Source organism: Oryx dammah, unplaced genomic scaffold (assembly GCF_014754425.2).
Source record: "Oryx dammah isolate SB20612 unplaced genomic scaffold, SCBI_Odam_1.1 HiC_scaffold_17, whole genome shotgun sequence".
Classification (NCBI taxonomy): Eukaryota; Metazoa; Chordata; class Mammalia; order Artiodactyla; family Bovidae; genus Oryx; species Oryx dammah.
Genome location: NW_024070201.1, coordinates 28,762,810 through 28,777,064, shown reverse-complemented (window position 1 = coordinate 28,777,064; position 14,255 = coordinate 28,762,810). Strand labels below are relative to the sequence as shown.

General features: G+C 51.2%; 1 protein-coding gene across 1 annotated transcript; it reads right to left on the bottom strand.

Annotated features, from left to right (window-relative positions):
- Positions 1-1,050: 1,050 nt before the first annotated feature.
- UPK2 (uroplakin 2) lies at positions 1,051-3,306 on the bottom strand. The gene is made up of 5 exons (XM_040258221.1): positions 3,177-3,306; positions 2,573-2,707; positions 2,248-2,386; positions 1,936-2,006; positions 1,051-1,555 (listed from the first exon to the last, which is right to left on the bottom strand). Exons 1-5 carry the CDS (start codon positions 3,250-3,252, stop codon positions 1,419-1,421), a joined length of 558 nt encoding a protein of 185 aa, XP_040114155.1. The 5' UTR covers positions 3,253-3,306; the 3' UTR covers positions 1,051-1,418.
- Positions 3,307-14,255: the final 10,949 nt, after the last annotated feature.

The window sequence follows — 14,255 nt, the reverse complement described above, 5'->3', positions numbered from 1 at the left end:
GGCCTTGAAAGTCACCACAAAAATTTTGGTCTTTACCCTAAGAGTAAGGCAAAGATCACTGATCCTTAGAAGGAATAACATATTGGAGAGAACACAAGTGACCACTCCCACTCTTTCCTCTTGGTTACTCACAGCACCACTTTTGCTCCCTCTGGCAGGGTGTTCCACTTCTTCTCTCTTGTCCTAGTGCCTTTAGCCTGTTCTTCACTCCCCCTCTAACTGTAACCCCTCTTCCCCCGCTCCCTGCCCCATCCCCAGTACCCTGCCCTTGGGACTCACTCTGGTAGCCTTCTGGCTTTTTTCCCTTCGCTGTGCTTTTTATTCATCATGATGAAGAAAGCCAGGGCTTTCTCTAGTTGCAGAGCACAGGCTCTAGAGTGCTTGGGCTCAGTAGTTATGGTGCTTGGACTTCTCTAGTTGTGGAATCTTAGTCCCCCCAGGGATCGAACCAGCACCCCCTGCATTGGAAGGCAGATTCTTAACCACTGGACCATCAGGGAAGTCCTGGCCCTCTGGGTTGTTTTTTGGTCAGAGCCTCTCTTTCTGGAGCACTTCTCCTTGCTCTCCTGGCTTCCAGAAAGGCCCTCAGGCCTCTGGGTCCCATGTGGTGGACCAGCATCAGCTTCACTCCCACCCCAGGGGCCTTGGATGGTGTAAAACCCACAGTCCAGGTGTGGATTTGAGAACTCTGACTCTTGGATTCTTATCTCATCCGTACCTTCCTGCTTCCTGGGAAGCAGTAACTTTGGGGTTCCAGGGCAGAGAGAGGAGTGGGAGCAGCCGCAGCCTGGACATAGATTCTGTATATTTGCCCAAAGTGAAAGTTAAGTGAAAGTCGCTCAGTCGTGTCTGACTCTGCGACCCTGTGGACTATACAGTCCATGGAATTATCCAGGCCAGGATACTGGAGTGGGTAACCGTTCCCTTCTCCAGGGGATCTTCCCAACTCAGGGATCGAACCCAGGTCTCCCACATTGTGGGTGGACTCTTTAACAGCTGAGCCACCGGGGAAGCCCAAAGTGGAGCCCACTGAAGAGAAACACCCACAGCAACGTGGCATGGGGCTTTATTGTAGGGACTAAATTCAATGAGGGAGGGAAAAATTCCCGTCTGTCAGGGGTAGAGCGGTTAAAGAGGTGAAATGGGAGAAAACCCAATTCTGACAGGAGTGGGCTGAGGGCAGGAATAGGGAGTGTTGGGCCAAGGGGACCCCTTAGGGGATGAGGAGGGGATGGAGGGAGGAAAGGGCTGTGGTGAAGGGGGGGGAGGGGCTGGCACTGAAGGATCCCAGGCCTGGTGCCTGTGGCCTGGGAGCAGGCCATCTTCTCAGCAGTGGAGACAACAGCAGATGCAGAGCCGCGGGCTGAGAGCACGGACAGTGCCTTGGACTCGCTGCCTGCTCCCCGGGGCTGTCCTCCTCACTTTCGGGCACCCAGTGCTAGGGCAATGATCAAGCCCAGAACCAGCAGGAACATGGCGACCGAGAGCAGCACCGTGATGACCACCATGCCCCCTGTCCGGGCCATTGCCAGCCCAATGGATTCTGCCTTCCTTCCTGTCAGAAGAGAGGAGGGAAGCAGTTCTAGGCAGGAAGGGCCTCCACCCTGCCGAAGGCTCCCAGCCCAGCCCCTCATCCATTCATCCAGCCAGCCATCCCCTCATGCATGTATTCATCCAACCAACCAACGAATCATCAGATAAACATTTATGAAGCATCTCCTATGTGAGGCACTGAGGATTCGAAATTAATCGGACACAGTCACTACCCACAAAGTTTAGTGGTGCGGGGAAATGTGTCGGCGGCCACTTAAAATGCCGGGGGCTCAGTGTGAGGATAGAGGAAGGCAGAGAAGCTAAGGGAAGATAGGAAGGGGCAGATGGGGGATGGGGCGAGAGGGGCCAGGGAAGGCTCTGGGGCCCTGAGACGTTACTCACGAGGAAGTGTGGACATTGGGATTTCTCTGCTGGACTCGGTGGATGCCCCCTTTGTCACGAGGTAGGAAACGCTTTTGTGGTGAGGTTCGGGAGAGGACAGAATCCTCGGTCAGTGTCCAGGACTTAGAGTATGAGGGAGGCCAGGCCTCCCCCTGCACAGCTGTGCCCAGCAGAGGCCTGTTCTGTTAGCTGTGCCCCAGCTCTCTCCCCCATACTCACCACATCCCACCACCACTGCCACCAAAGTCAGGGCCCAGCTCCTCTTCCTATAGCCCTTCCCACCCATGCCCCAGGCCTGGGCCTGGTACTTACTAGTATTTGGTTCCTGGTGCCAGGTTTGTCACCTGGTATGCACTGAGCCGGGTGACCGTGAAGCCAGACCCGCTGTCCACCACGCTCACCAGCTCCCTGCGACCGCGGCACGGAGGCACCACGAAGCTAGATCTCACCACTGGGTGGGAAATTGGTGATGAAAGGCAGGGTCAAGCCTCGAGAGGCCCCAAGGAGAAGGGCAGTATTTAGAGTATGGATGGTGGGAAAAGGGGGTCAATAGGAAGGGAGAGTGGGAGGAGGGATGCCTGGGTATCCTGGGAAGGGATCTATGGGGACTAGGGGGTACTGGGAGCGAGAAGCAGACCTTTGCTGTCATTGGCTCTCCGGACAGTCAGTGTGGCGTTGCCCCCTGTGAGGTGACACGGGGGCAAGGCAACTAGCAGGCTTTCCGTCATCACTGGGGACAGCAGACCAGAGAGGCTTGAGATGTTGAAGTCAGCTAGGGGGCCAGGAAGGAGTTCAGGGAGGATCAGTCCCTTTCTCGCCAACAGGTCAGCCACCCCACTCCACCCCTGGGGGTCCTCTCTAAGGACGAAGAGTCCTCTCCACTCTAGTGTTTGCAGAACACGAGTCTTTGCCCATATGACCACCAGGTGGCAGGCTTGGGCTGCAGAAGCTGGGTACTCCTCCAAGTCTCCAGATGCAGGGGTGCTAGGAGGGGGCAGCTCCCAACCCCACCACTGTCCAAAGCCTTGGTCTCTTCCCCACTCCTGCCTGCCTCCTGGATCTGGAAGGGGACAGGCGTGTGCCCTGGGCCCAGTGACTGATGCCTGGTCACCGCCATCACCAGTTCCCCAGCCCCAACTGGCCAGACCAGCCCCTCTTTGACAGCCCTGGAAGGCACAGTGCATCCTCTTCAGACCCCCCCTTCCAAGCCCCTCCCCACCCCGGCCAGAGATGGCAGAGACCTGCAGCTCCGGGGGCCAGGACAGCCAGCAGAATCAGGATCCAAGACAAGGTCCGCACAGGCCACGGAGATGCCATCGCTGGGCTGGGAGCTGGGGTGGGTGCTGGTGGGCTGTGACTGCCTAAGGCAACTGAAGCCCTGCCCTGGGGGCTGTCTGATTTTGTCTTGGGGGTGTGGGAGGAGCTCTAGGGGAATCCTGCCCAACCTGCCTCTTGGGTATCAACAGCCTCAGGGGAGGCCCCCAGACAGGTTTTTCAGGATGGGGAGCTAGCCCTTAGGCCAGGAAGGGGAGGGCCTAGCTGGATCTCGGTGGCTTAGTCACCGCAGAGGGGCAGGGGAGCTGAGGTGGGGGTGGAAAATCCTTCTTCTGGGACACCCACGTGTAAGAGTGTAAGAGTGTTCCCGCCTGCACGAGCATCGGGAGCCCGGCCTGTAGAGGACCACCCCTCCATGTGGTGGGGGTCTTCCCAGGAGAGTGGCAAGAACTGAGTTTTCCCTGGTTTGTGGGGAGAGGGGACTCACCCTGAGGGGCTCCTGAAAGGGCCTTGGCTGGGCAGGAACGGGAGACAGGGTCGGGGCATCAGAGCCCAGGGCCCCAATTCTTGGCATCCACTGAGGCCCAGGCACTGAACTCTGGGAGAGGCAGAGGGGTATGGGTGCCAGGAAGCACACAGGGCTTCCCATTCCTCTGGAGAGTGGGCCAAGGATGCCATGGAGGCCTTCCAGAGATCAGAGAGGTGGGCACTGACCTGCCCAGTGTGGGTGGGGGATGCACACCATCAGCTTTGGTCAACGACATTTGTGGAACTGTTTGAGAATAAAGCGGAGAGAGAGATGGAGGGAAAAAATGAAAGAGAGACAACTCCAAAGTCCCTCCCACCACTGTGCTCGGTTAGAGAGCCAAGAGACAGGAGGAGAAAGCACCTCTCCTGGGCGCAGGAAGGGACTTTGCTTGCTCTACACTCACGCTCACCGCCAGCCTGTGCGGTGGACGTTATTGGCTCCTTTTGTGGATGTGGAAACAGACTCAGAGCCACTTGTGGAACGTGGAATACTTTGTCAGGAGAGGTTGTAGACCTCCGCAGAGAGCGTTTATGTGTGTCTTTCTGCCCCTGGAGCCACTCTGGCTCCCCCAGTCCCAGAAGAGGGCCAGGGTCCCACCAGGGAATTGAGGGGCTGGTGAGGGTGTGTCCGTACCCCCACAGTGAGAAGGTCAGCTCCCGTCCTGGGGTTTGAGCAGGGGGTGAAAATAAAGACAGGACTCCTGGACCAAAGCGGAGAGTGGGAGGGCCTCAGACCAGCGCTTCTCCAAACTGAATGTGCGTGCAAATCACCGGGGGTCTGGTTAAGGTGCAGTATCTGATTCAGTGGGTCTGAGGTGAAGCCTGAAATTCTGCATTTCTAACGAGCTTCCAGGTAAGGTTGATTGATGCTAGCCTGGGAGGCACACACTCGAGTCACCAGATGCTCAGTATGGCCTCCCTGCCCCCCACCCCCAAACACACACACTCTGGATCCTCTGCTGGAGATCAGGGTCAAGTGTTTTTCCCCTGTCTCCCAGGACAGGCTGCCTTTGGGTGAAGAAATGAATTCTGTTTTCCCTGTGCCTTAGCTTTTGTTCCCTTTTAGATAAGATCTGATCATCATTCTGCAAAATGAAAGAGGATCTTTGGCACACTGAGAACTTTGGAGAGAGGAAACAGACTAAATGGTGGAATTCCAGGGTGAGGGATCTTATTAGTACTCTTTAAATCCCATCCCCAGCCAGGAGGATGTTTACACTTGGGCTTGGGAGAGATCACTTCCCATCTCAGTCACAAACCAGCAGCAGAAAGGAGAAGGGGACGGGTTTATTGCAGACTGGGTCGTGCTGTGTCCACTTCTAAGCTCCCATCTCCATCTGAAATTATGAGTGGGACAGAGTGGGGTAGGGTAGGACAGAGCTCTGACCAGATTTAAGAAGGATAAGAGGGGCCTGTGCCTTTAAACCCTCCTTTCTCTCCCTTCAGTCCTCCCCGCTTCCCCACCCTTGGCCCTCCCCAGGTTTCTGGAGGAGCTGAGAGTTGCGTCTTCTCCCTGCCCTGCCGAGCTGCTCACTGGCTGCTCTGGAGGCTGTGCTTTGGGGTCTCCATGGAAACCATTAGTTGCTAAGCAACTGGAGCATCATCTGTGCTGAGCTCTCGCATCTAATTATCCCATCACAGCCGCCGAGAAGGGTTTGGGGAGCTGAGAGGAGGGGGAGGACAAGCACAGGAGCAAGAGGATAACTCTTTTAGCAGAGCAGATTCATTGACAACGCTGAAGTCATTTAAAGCCACAGCACTCTGTTCCTCTGGAGGATTTCCTCCTGGCTTGGAGAAATCAAGCCAGGGCCATAAATGCCTGGGGTCTCTCTTGGACCCACTCTTTCTAGGCTGTCTCCCTCTTGGTTTCTCGATTCTCAACTCACTCAAGTTTCCTCCCTTGCCTCCTTCCCTCCAAATAGCAAATAGTTATTAAATACCAGTTCTGTCCCTGGAACTGTGCTAGGCACCAGGGATATGAGGGCAAGATAAATTTTTGCCCTCAAGGAGTTCCTGATTGTTCTATCTGCTCTAAAGATTAGCTCCTGAAACAGACCTACTCTCTAAACTGTGGTTCTTTCTCTCTTCCTCTCTTTCTCCCTTCAGTGCTTCCTTCTTCCCTCCCTCCTTTCTTTCATTCTTTTTAAGTTGAACTATGGTAATTTTGCAACCAAAAGAGCTTGGATCAGAACCCAGGTCTGCCTGATATATTATACTTTTGTTTCTCCTTTGGCAATGCCATTCTTAGTCACTTAGAAGAACATGTCCACTTGGTTCCATGGGCATGTCAACCTCTGATGGGCATTCCCATGTAACTTTAGGTGAGTCACTTTGAACCTCAATTTTCTCACCTAGGAAATGGAAAGCCTCTTTCCTTACCATTTGTCTAGCAACATATGGCAGATGTAAAAATGCTTTAAAAATAAAGGTGCAGCAGGAATGTAGAGACCATTGTCAGAATCTATAGTAGCAGACTGGGAAACCCTGGCAACTTGGATCTAGAGGTCAGATGCGGTGCTCACCAAATGTTGGTCCAATGATGAATGGTACAGCATCTATCCTTGAGATATGAGGCTGGAAAAGGCTGTGAGAGTCAGAAAATCTCAGTTGTTCAGTGATAGAACGCAACTGGATGCGTCTTTATTATTATTTTTTCTAATATTGCCCATGACACAACCACTTCCCTCAAACCTTTCAGCTTTCTGACCTTGACCAAGTTAACTACCTAACTACTCTGAGCTGCAGTTTTCTCTTCCATAGAAAGGGTATAAAATCTGTCTCATCAGAATACTATGACTATCACTCAAGGTAATTTATTTAAGAGTGCCTAGCACTGTATCTGGTTCAATAAATATTAATTTAAGTCATTTATCTTATCCTCTCTTTTTTTTATTAACCCTTGGTGCAGAAGAAGACTAGAGGCTCAGAGGCAATAAATAACATTCTGAAGGTCTCAGAGTGAGCAAAAATTGAGGTGGGATAGAATTCAGAATTTGCTTTTCCAACTGTGTCACTGATGTAAGGGCTTCCCAGGTGGCTCAGTGGTGAAGAATCGCCTGCCAATGCAGGAGATGTGGGTTCAGTTCCCGGATCAGGAAGATCCCCTGGAGGAGGAAATGGCAGCCTGCTCCAGTATTCTTGCCTGAGAAATCCCATGGACAGAGGAGCCTGGAGGGCTACAGTCCATGGGACTGCGAAGAATTGGACATGAATGAGTGACTGAGTGACTGAGTATGCACACACTGATGCAAAGGAGATGGCTGGGCAGGAAAGGTAGTCTGGGATCAGGGTGGGGGATGAGTGACTGTGGTGAATCGGCTATAACACACGTACCAAAGGGGAACCAGGCACGAGGGAACAGCCTGCTCACACACTATTCATTCAGTAATATTTGTTCAACAACTTCTCTATGGTGGGTACTACACTAGGTGATGAAATACAGAGATGACAAGACACAACTCCTGCTCTCAAGTTGCTGATTTTTGGAGAGTTGCAGAGTTAGCCTTCCTAAGTGGAAAGGGATATTCCAAAAAAAAAAAGGGAACAGCACATGAAAAGACTCAGATGTGAATTATCCTGACACCTCCTGGAACTGTGAACAATACATCTTGGCTAGCAAGAAGTATCCAAGGATGAACAGTGAGAGCTCTAGCCATCGGTTAGGCCACCAATGGCTTTGTACGCTATGCTAAGGAGCCTGGATTTTTTTTTTTTTTTTGGCTGTGCCGGATCTTCATTACTGCTTGCAGGCTTTCTCTAGTTGCGGCGAGCAGGGGCTACTCTGCAGCCGTGGTGTGCAGGCTTCTCGTTGCAGTGGCTTCTCTTGTGCAGCACAGGTTCTAGAGTGATGGGTCAGTAGTTGTGGTGCACAGGCTTAGTTGCTCTGTGGCATGGAATCGTCTCTGACCAGGGATCAAACCCGTGTCCTCTGCACTGGCAGGTGGATTCGTAACCACTAGACCACCAAGGAAGCCAGGAGCTTGATTTTTTTGCTGAAGAAAACAGGAAGCCTGTGAGGAGTTTTACTTGTTTAAAGATCTTTCTGGAAACAGCGTGGGGAATGGATTGGCAGCAGGTAAGAGACTGGTTCATTGTGTCAGGGTTGGTCTATGTGGCCAATAGAATAGGACAGAAATGACAGTAGGTCACTCCTGAGGCTACGTCCCAAAAGCCATCGCACCTGCCCCCTTGCTCTCATGGATTGCTCACCCTGGAGGATATGGGTGCACCTCCATGGGGAGGTCCACGTGGCAGGGACCAAGCAATGGCAGCCCACTCCAGTACTCCTGCCTGGAAAATCCCATGGACTGCGCTGCAGTCCATGGAGGCGCTAAGAGTCTTCTTAGCGACTTCACTTTCACTTTTCACTTTTATGCACTGGAGAAGGAAATGGCACCCTACTCCAGTATTCTTGCCTGGAGAATCCCAGGGACGGGGGAGCCTGGTGGGCTGCCATCTCTGGGGTCGTACAGAGTCAGACACGACTGAAGCGACTTAGCAGCGGCAGCAGCAGCCAAGATCCAAGGAGGAGCTGAGGCCTCCAACCGACAGCCATGTGAATGGGGAGCTTGGAGACAGAGCCTCTGGACCCAGTCGGTCCTTCAGGTGACTGTGCCCCAGGCTGACACCTTCACTGAAACTTCATGAGACAACCGGCTAAGTCTTACTCAGATTCCTGATTCTCCGAGTAAATGTTTGCTTTTATAAGCCACTAAATTTGGAGATTAGCTGCTATGCAAGAATTGATAACATTCTTTCCTGGAGAATTCCATGGACAGAGGAGCCTGGTAGGCTACAGTCCATGGGATCACAAAGAGTCAGACATGACTAAATAACTAACGCTTTCACTTTTTTCACCAATATCTTGGGGAAGTCAGATGAAAGCGACGTTTTCATGTGAAGTGAAGTGAAATGAAAGTATATAAGTCTGGAGCACAGGAGAGAAGTCTGGGATGAAGAAAGGGAAGGTGGACAAGGGCTAAAATCATAAATGTAAGCACTTCCCTGGTGGTCCAATGGTTAAGAATCCGCCTTGCAACGCAAGGGATGCTAGTTTGATCCCTGGTTCAGGAAGATTCCACATGCCAAGGGGCAACTAAGCTCGTGAGCCACAACTGCTGAGGCCTGCATGCCCGAGAGCCTGTGCCCCACAACAAGAGAAGCCACCGCAATGAGAAGCCTGGGCACTGCAACAAAGAATAGCCCTTACTGGCCACAACTAGAAAAAGCCCACAACAGCTCCACACAATAAAAAATAAAAAAATTTTAAAAATCAGAAATGTAGAAAAGTCCTGGAAGACAGTGGTGGAAGGGAAGGATAAGAAAGCCAAGTACAGAATACTAGGGAACCCAGTGTCTAAAGGACAGATGGAGTGAGAGGAGCTGATGAAGGAGGAACGAGCTTTAGGAGAAGAACCAGGAGAAAGTGGATGGATGGTTTTGCAAAGGAAGTGTCAGATGGCATGAAGGTCAGGATTGGAGTCCAGGACTCAAAAATGTCCCTGGGGGACTTCCCTGGGGGTCCAGTGGCTAAGACTCTAGGCTCCCAAGGCAGGGGCCCTGGGTTCCATCCCTGGTCAGGGAAGTAGATCCTACATACTGCACCTAGAGATCCCGACTGCTACATCTAAAACCCAGCAGACCCAAATAAATATTTTTAAAAATATATTTATTTATTTGGGTCTGCTGGGCCTAACTTCTTGAGGGGTGTTGTGTGTCCTTCAGAGTAGGTTCCTGCAGGTGAGCGGGGCAGCAGCCAGATAGCAAGAGTTCAGGGATAACTGGGAGTAGGTGGAGTTAGAACTGTTTAGACTTCTCTGAAGAAACTTGGCTGCAAAGGGAAGGAGACAGATAACCGGAGGGAATTGTGGGTACAGAACAATCTCATCTGTTTTGTTTTTAAAGTTGAAGAGGGAATTCCCTAGTGGCCCAGGGATTAACACCTCATGCTTCCAATACAAGGGGCACAGGTTTGACCCCTGGTTGGGGACATAAGATCTCACATGATGTGCCATGCCATGCCTTGCCATGCAGCCAACATTTTTTTTAATAAAATAGAATAAAGCATATTTAAAACATAAACTAAAGATAAAGAGAACAGAAGGTATAATTTATGGGGAGGCTCCCAGAGGAGGGAGAAAATGGCACTCAGAAGTGGAGGTATTAGCCTATGGGAGTAGGGATGACACCTTCCAGCAGAGAAGAGAATAGGCGCAATGGTGCAGAGAAATCTTATACCTTTGGTGGGGGGCAGGGGTGGAGAGAAATGGGTTGGGAAAGGCTGGGAGATGAAAGAAGAAAGCTAAGGGAGCTCCCTCCTGAATATCTCTGCTTTCCCTGGAAAGTAGAAAGCTCATTGGGGAGGGAGGTTTGGGGCCTGAAGAGCTGTCGGGGGAGAGGAAGACACAGCTACCAAGAACCCTGAGGAAGACTGTGTCTGGAGAACACGGACAGCTGAGAGTGGGGATCACTGGTCTTCAGGGGCACGGACTGTGTTAGTCAGGGTTCTCCAGAGAAACAGAACCAACAGGGTGTGTATATATAGACAGGTTTATTTTAAGGAATTTGCTCATGAAGTTGTGGAGCCTTGGCAAGTTCAAAATCTGAGAGAGGCGGGCAGGCTGGAGACTCAGGAAAAGAGTTGCAATTTTGGAGTCCAAAGGCAGTCTGTTGGCAGAATTCCTTCCTCCTAGTGGGGAGAGGGTGGAGGTCACCTTTGCCACATTGGAACCTTCAACCTTCACCCATATTGTGAGAGAATCTACTTTACTCAAAGTCCACTAATTTAAATGTTAATCTCATCCAAAAAACACCATCACAGAAATATCCAGAATAATGGCTTGACCAAATATCTGGGCAACATGGCCCAGCCTGGTTGACACATACAATTAACCATCATACGGACCGTCACATGTTGGGAGTTTTTCAAATTACTCAACAGCTGGAATGTAGAAATGATAAAACTGTCTGGTTGTAGTGACTCAGGGTTAGGGTTTTCAAGGCATGGAAAGTTGAGGGTATTGGCAAGAGTGGAGGGATGGAGAAAAGATCTACGCTGGTTTCGAGACGGAGCAATAGATAGGACGGGAAAGAGGATGGAAGGAGCAGGTGTTCAGTGAGGTCAAGGTAGAACAAGGCATGGGAGAGGCGAAGGAGCAGGGGTTCGTGGACGTGGCAGGAGGTGACGTGGGGCTGAGGCGTGGCTAGGTGGCGGCTGAGGAGACAGAGCCAAGGTCTTCACTGCAGCTGGATGGGATCAAAGTGTCGTGAGGCTGCCAGGGGCTGCAGACCCAGTGTCTCCAGGGTCCAGGCAGATAACAGAAGTAGTAAAACCAGGTGGGTGAGACTGGGGCCAACAGGAGAGAGTGTAGCAATATGAACTCCGTCTACTGAAAGAGTTGCTCTGGGGAAGGGGGAACGTAGTATGGTCACACCTCCGCGCTTTTTCAGGAGAAGCCAGAAATCTAAATTTTTTTGTAAAATGATCATATTTTCAAATTTTAAACTAAATATATATTAGGAAAATGCACTTTGTGAGCCAAACAATATACACCTCCGAGGCCAGCTTTGCCCTGGGGTCCCCAGGTCATGTCATCTGGGACACAGGATGTTGGAAAGGTATTTGAGGCTGCGGCAGAAAGGCTGGAGGGTGTGGAAGCAACTAGGGGTTCAGTGCAGCCAGTGGGTGGGATCCTAGGCAGGAGGGTTTTCCACAGACAGCAGGAGCCTCCGACAGGGTTTGAGCAGGGAAGTCGCATAATTCATTCTAGTTGTAGAAAAATTACTGAGAGAGTAGGTGGAGGCTTGACTGTGGGGTAATTAAGCTTCTCTTTAGGCTGAAGGAGAGCTAATCCATACAAGAAATAATGATCGCCCGAATTAATTTATTTATTCAATAAATGTTTATTAAATGCCTTTGCATCAGTCACTGTGCTAAGAGCTGGACATTCAGAGGTGAACAAGACATTGTTCTCCCTTAAATTATGGTCCAGTGGGAGCTACTGAAGAGGCCACTACTCACTGTATCAGGGTTTTGGTGGAAGATGTAATAATAACAGCTATTATTTATTGAGTGCTTACAACATGGCGGGCACTGTACTAATCCTTTATGTTTATTTTCTTGTTTAATCCTCATGACAACCTCTATTATTATTGTTCTTATTTTATTTTTTTATAATAGTTAAAAAATATTTATTTATATGGCTGTGCCTTGTCTTAGTTGCATCATGAGGAATCTTTTATTTGTGGCATGCAAACTCTTAGCTGTGGCATATGAAATCTAGATCCCCAACCAGGGATCAAACAGGAGCCCCCTGCACTGGGAGCGGGGAGTCTTAACAACTGGACCACCAGAGAAGGCTCTCTCCTTATTTTATTAATGAGGAATCTAAGGTCAGAGAACTTAAGTGACTTGTCAGAGAGACACCTCACAGAAGGGGCCTGGGTAGTTCCAAAGGGCTTCCCAGAGGAAGTGGTGATTAAGTGAAGACCTGAAGGTTGAGTAGGAATTAGCAGTGTGAAGGCAGTAGGGGAGGAGTGGAGAGGGGAGATTGTTCTAGGCTGTTAGGGACCAAAGTTAGGGAATGGGCCCGTCGGTGGGGGGAAAGGTGGAGGCGTGTTAGAGTTGATTTTGAGAGAGTCACTGGAGAAGTTACTGGGACCAGAAGAAAAGTTTTGTAAGCCCCATTAAGCAATTTTAGTTTTTTAAAATATAATGGGGGCTACTCTAGTTGCGGTGCGCGGGCTTCTCTTTGCGGTGGTTTCTCTTGTGGAACTCTGGCCCTAGGGTGCTTGGGCTTCAGTAGTCATGGTGCATGGGCTTAGTTGCTCCAAAGTAAGTGGAATCTTCCTGGACCAGAGATTGAACCCGTGTTCTCTGCATTGCAGGTGGACTGTCAACCGCTGGACCACCAGGAAAGTTCTAAGCAATTTTAATTTTTATCCTAAGGCTAAAAGGAAGCCCTTGAAAGGTTTTAAACTGCAGAGTGTCATGATCAGATTTGTATCTTATAAAGATGGCTTTTGCTGCAGTGCAGAGATTTTGTTGGGTGAACAGCTGGGAGATATTTTGGACGTCTCTGACATGCTGTGGAGATAAGATTCCAGGCAAAAGATGATAGAAGAGGAGATTGGGGGGTGATGGTTGGTCTGGGAAGGCTGTGGAGAGGGGTGAAGAGCAGAGTTAACGATGCCTCCCAGATCCTGGCTAGGGCAGCTGGATAGAGGATGGCAACATCACTAGCTGGGCATGCGTCAGGGTGGGAGGGGCAGATTTGTGGAAAGGGGGTGGAGATCATTGAACTTGCTGAGCTGAGGTGCTGGAGGACACCCAGGTGGAGGTGTATGGAAGGTGGGCGGGTGCGTTTTCCGGATCCCCAAGGGTTGTTTGCTCAGGTGTAACAGCTGCAATCTTGGAGAGAAGGATGTGCCAAGTAAGAGGACAAGGTCAAGGAGAGAAACTAGGGAACACCAATACTATGGGCAGAGGAACAGAGGAGCCTGCAAAGGAGACTGAGTGCATGCATGCTCCATAGCTTCAATCGTGTCCGACTCTGTAGCCCACCAGGCTCCTCTGTCCATGGGATTGTCCAGGCAAGAATATTGGAGTGGGTTGCCACTTTCTTCTCGGGGGAATCTTCCTGACCCAGGGACTGAACCCGAGTCTCTTTTGTTTCCCGCATTGGCAGGTGGATTCTTTACCTTCAGCGCCAACTGAGGAGACTGAGAAGCTTCCCAAAAGGAAAAGAGAAGAGCCAGGAGAGGTATCCCAGGCACAGAAAGGAGAACACTTCTGGGAGGCATGTTTCCCATCTAGTTGGTGCTCAGCAAATAAAGAGCCATGACGTGTGCTCTGTGCATGTGGCAAGTAGGAGTCATGGGGACTGCTTCAGACTAGGGGGACTCTTGAGTGAGGGGGACTGGGCTGGGCATGAGGGTGTTAAAAGCTGGCAGGTCTGGGAGGAGTTGGGTCTGAGGCTCGGGGAAGGGTTGGTTGACCAGTCTGGGGAGGACAGGTGTGAAGGAGGACACCGAAGAGGCTCTTTTTCTCACCCCCACCCTCCTGCAGTCCAAACCCTTTTGGTCTGGAACCTATGATGGGAACAGGGAAGGAGGGTCAGGAGGGCCATCCTGGATGTTGGTGGCTTGTGGAAGAGATGGTGTAAAATGAAGCAACAGAAGTGGGTTGATCTAGATCAGCTTTCCCTCGGGCCTCAGGAGGAAGGCGGTTTACCTCTGTTCCCCACCCCGCCCCCGCCCCCGCCCCCGCCCCGCCCCACTCCTCAACCTCCTCTACAGGGGTTGGGGGGCAGGGACCTGGGATCTCCAGCTCAGAGACAAGCTGGAGCCATTACAGGCACACACACACACTTCCTGGTTAGGGTGTGGCTCAAGCCAGCCCCCAGAGAGTTGTTTCAAGGTAGCCAGGTGGGCCACAGGGCCAGAATCCCCTAGAATCCCAGGGCATCCTCCTGAGGGGGAGGGGTGGTCTTGGCAGAACTGCCCAGGCCACAGCCCCT

What these genes read in the sequence shown, in the direction of transcription:
- UPK2 (XM_040258221.1), bottom strand. Translation starts at nt 3,252, where the DNA reads ATGGCATCTCCGTGGCCTGTGCGGACCTTGTCTTGGATCCTGATTCTG. An exon ending in CCTGGCCCCCGGAGCTGCAG is followed by an intron (nt 2,708 to 3,176) that starts GTCTCTGCCATC and finishes CTGGCCCCCTAG; the next exon opens with CTGACTTCAACATCTCAAGC. An exon ending in CCCAATGTCCACACTTCCTC is followed by an intron (nt 1,556 to 1,935) that starts GTGAGTAACGTC and finishes CTCTTCTGACAG; the next exon opens with GAAGGAAGGCAGAATCCATT.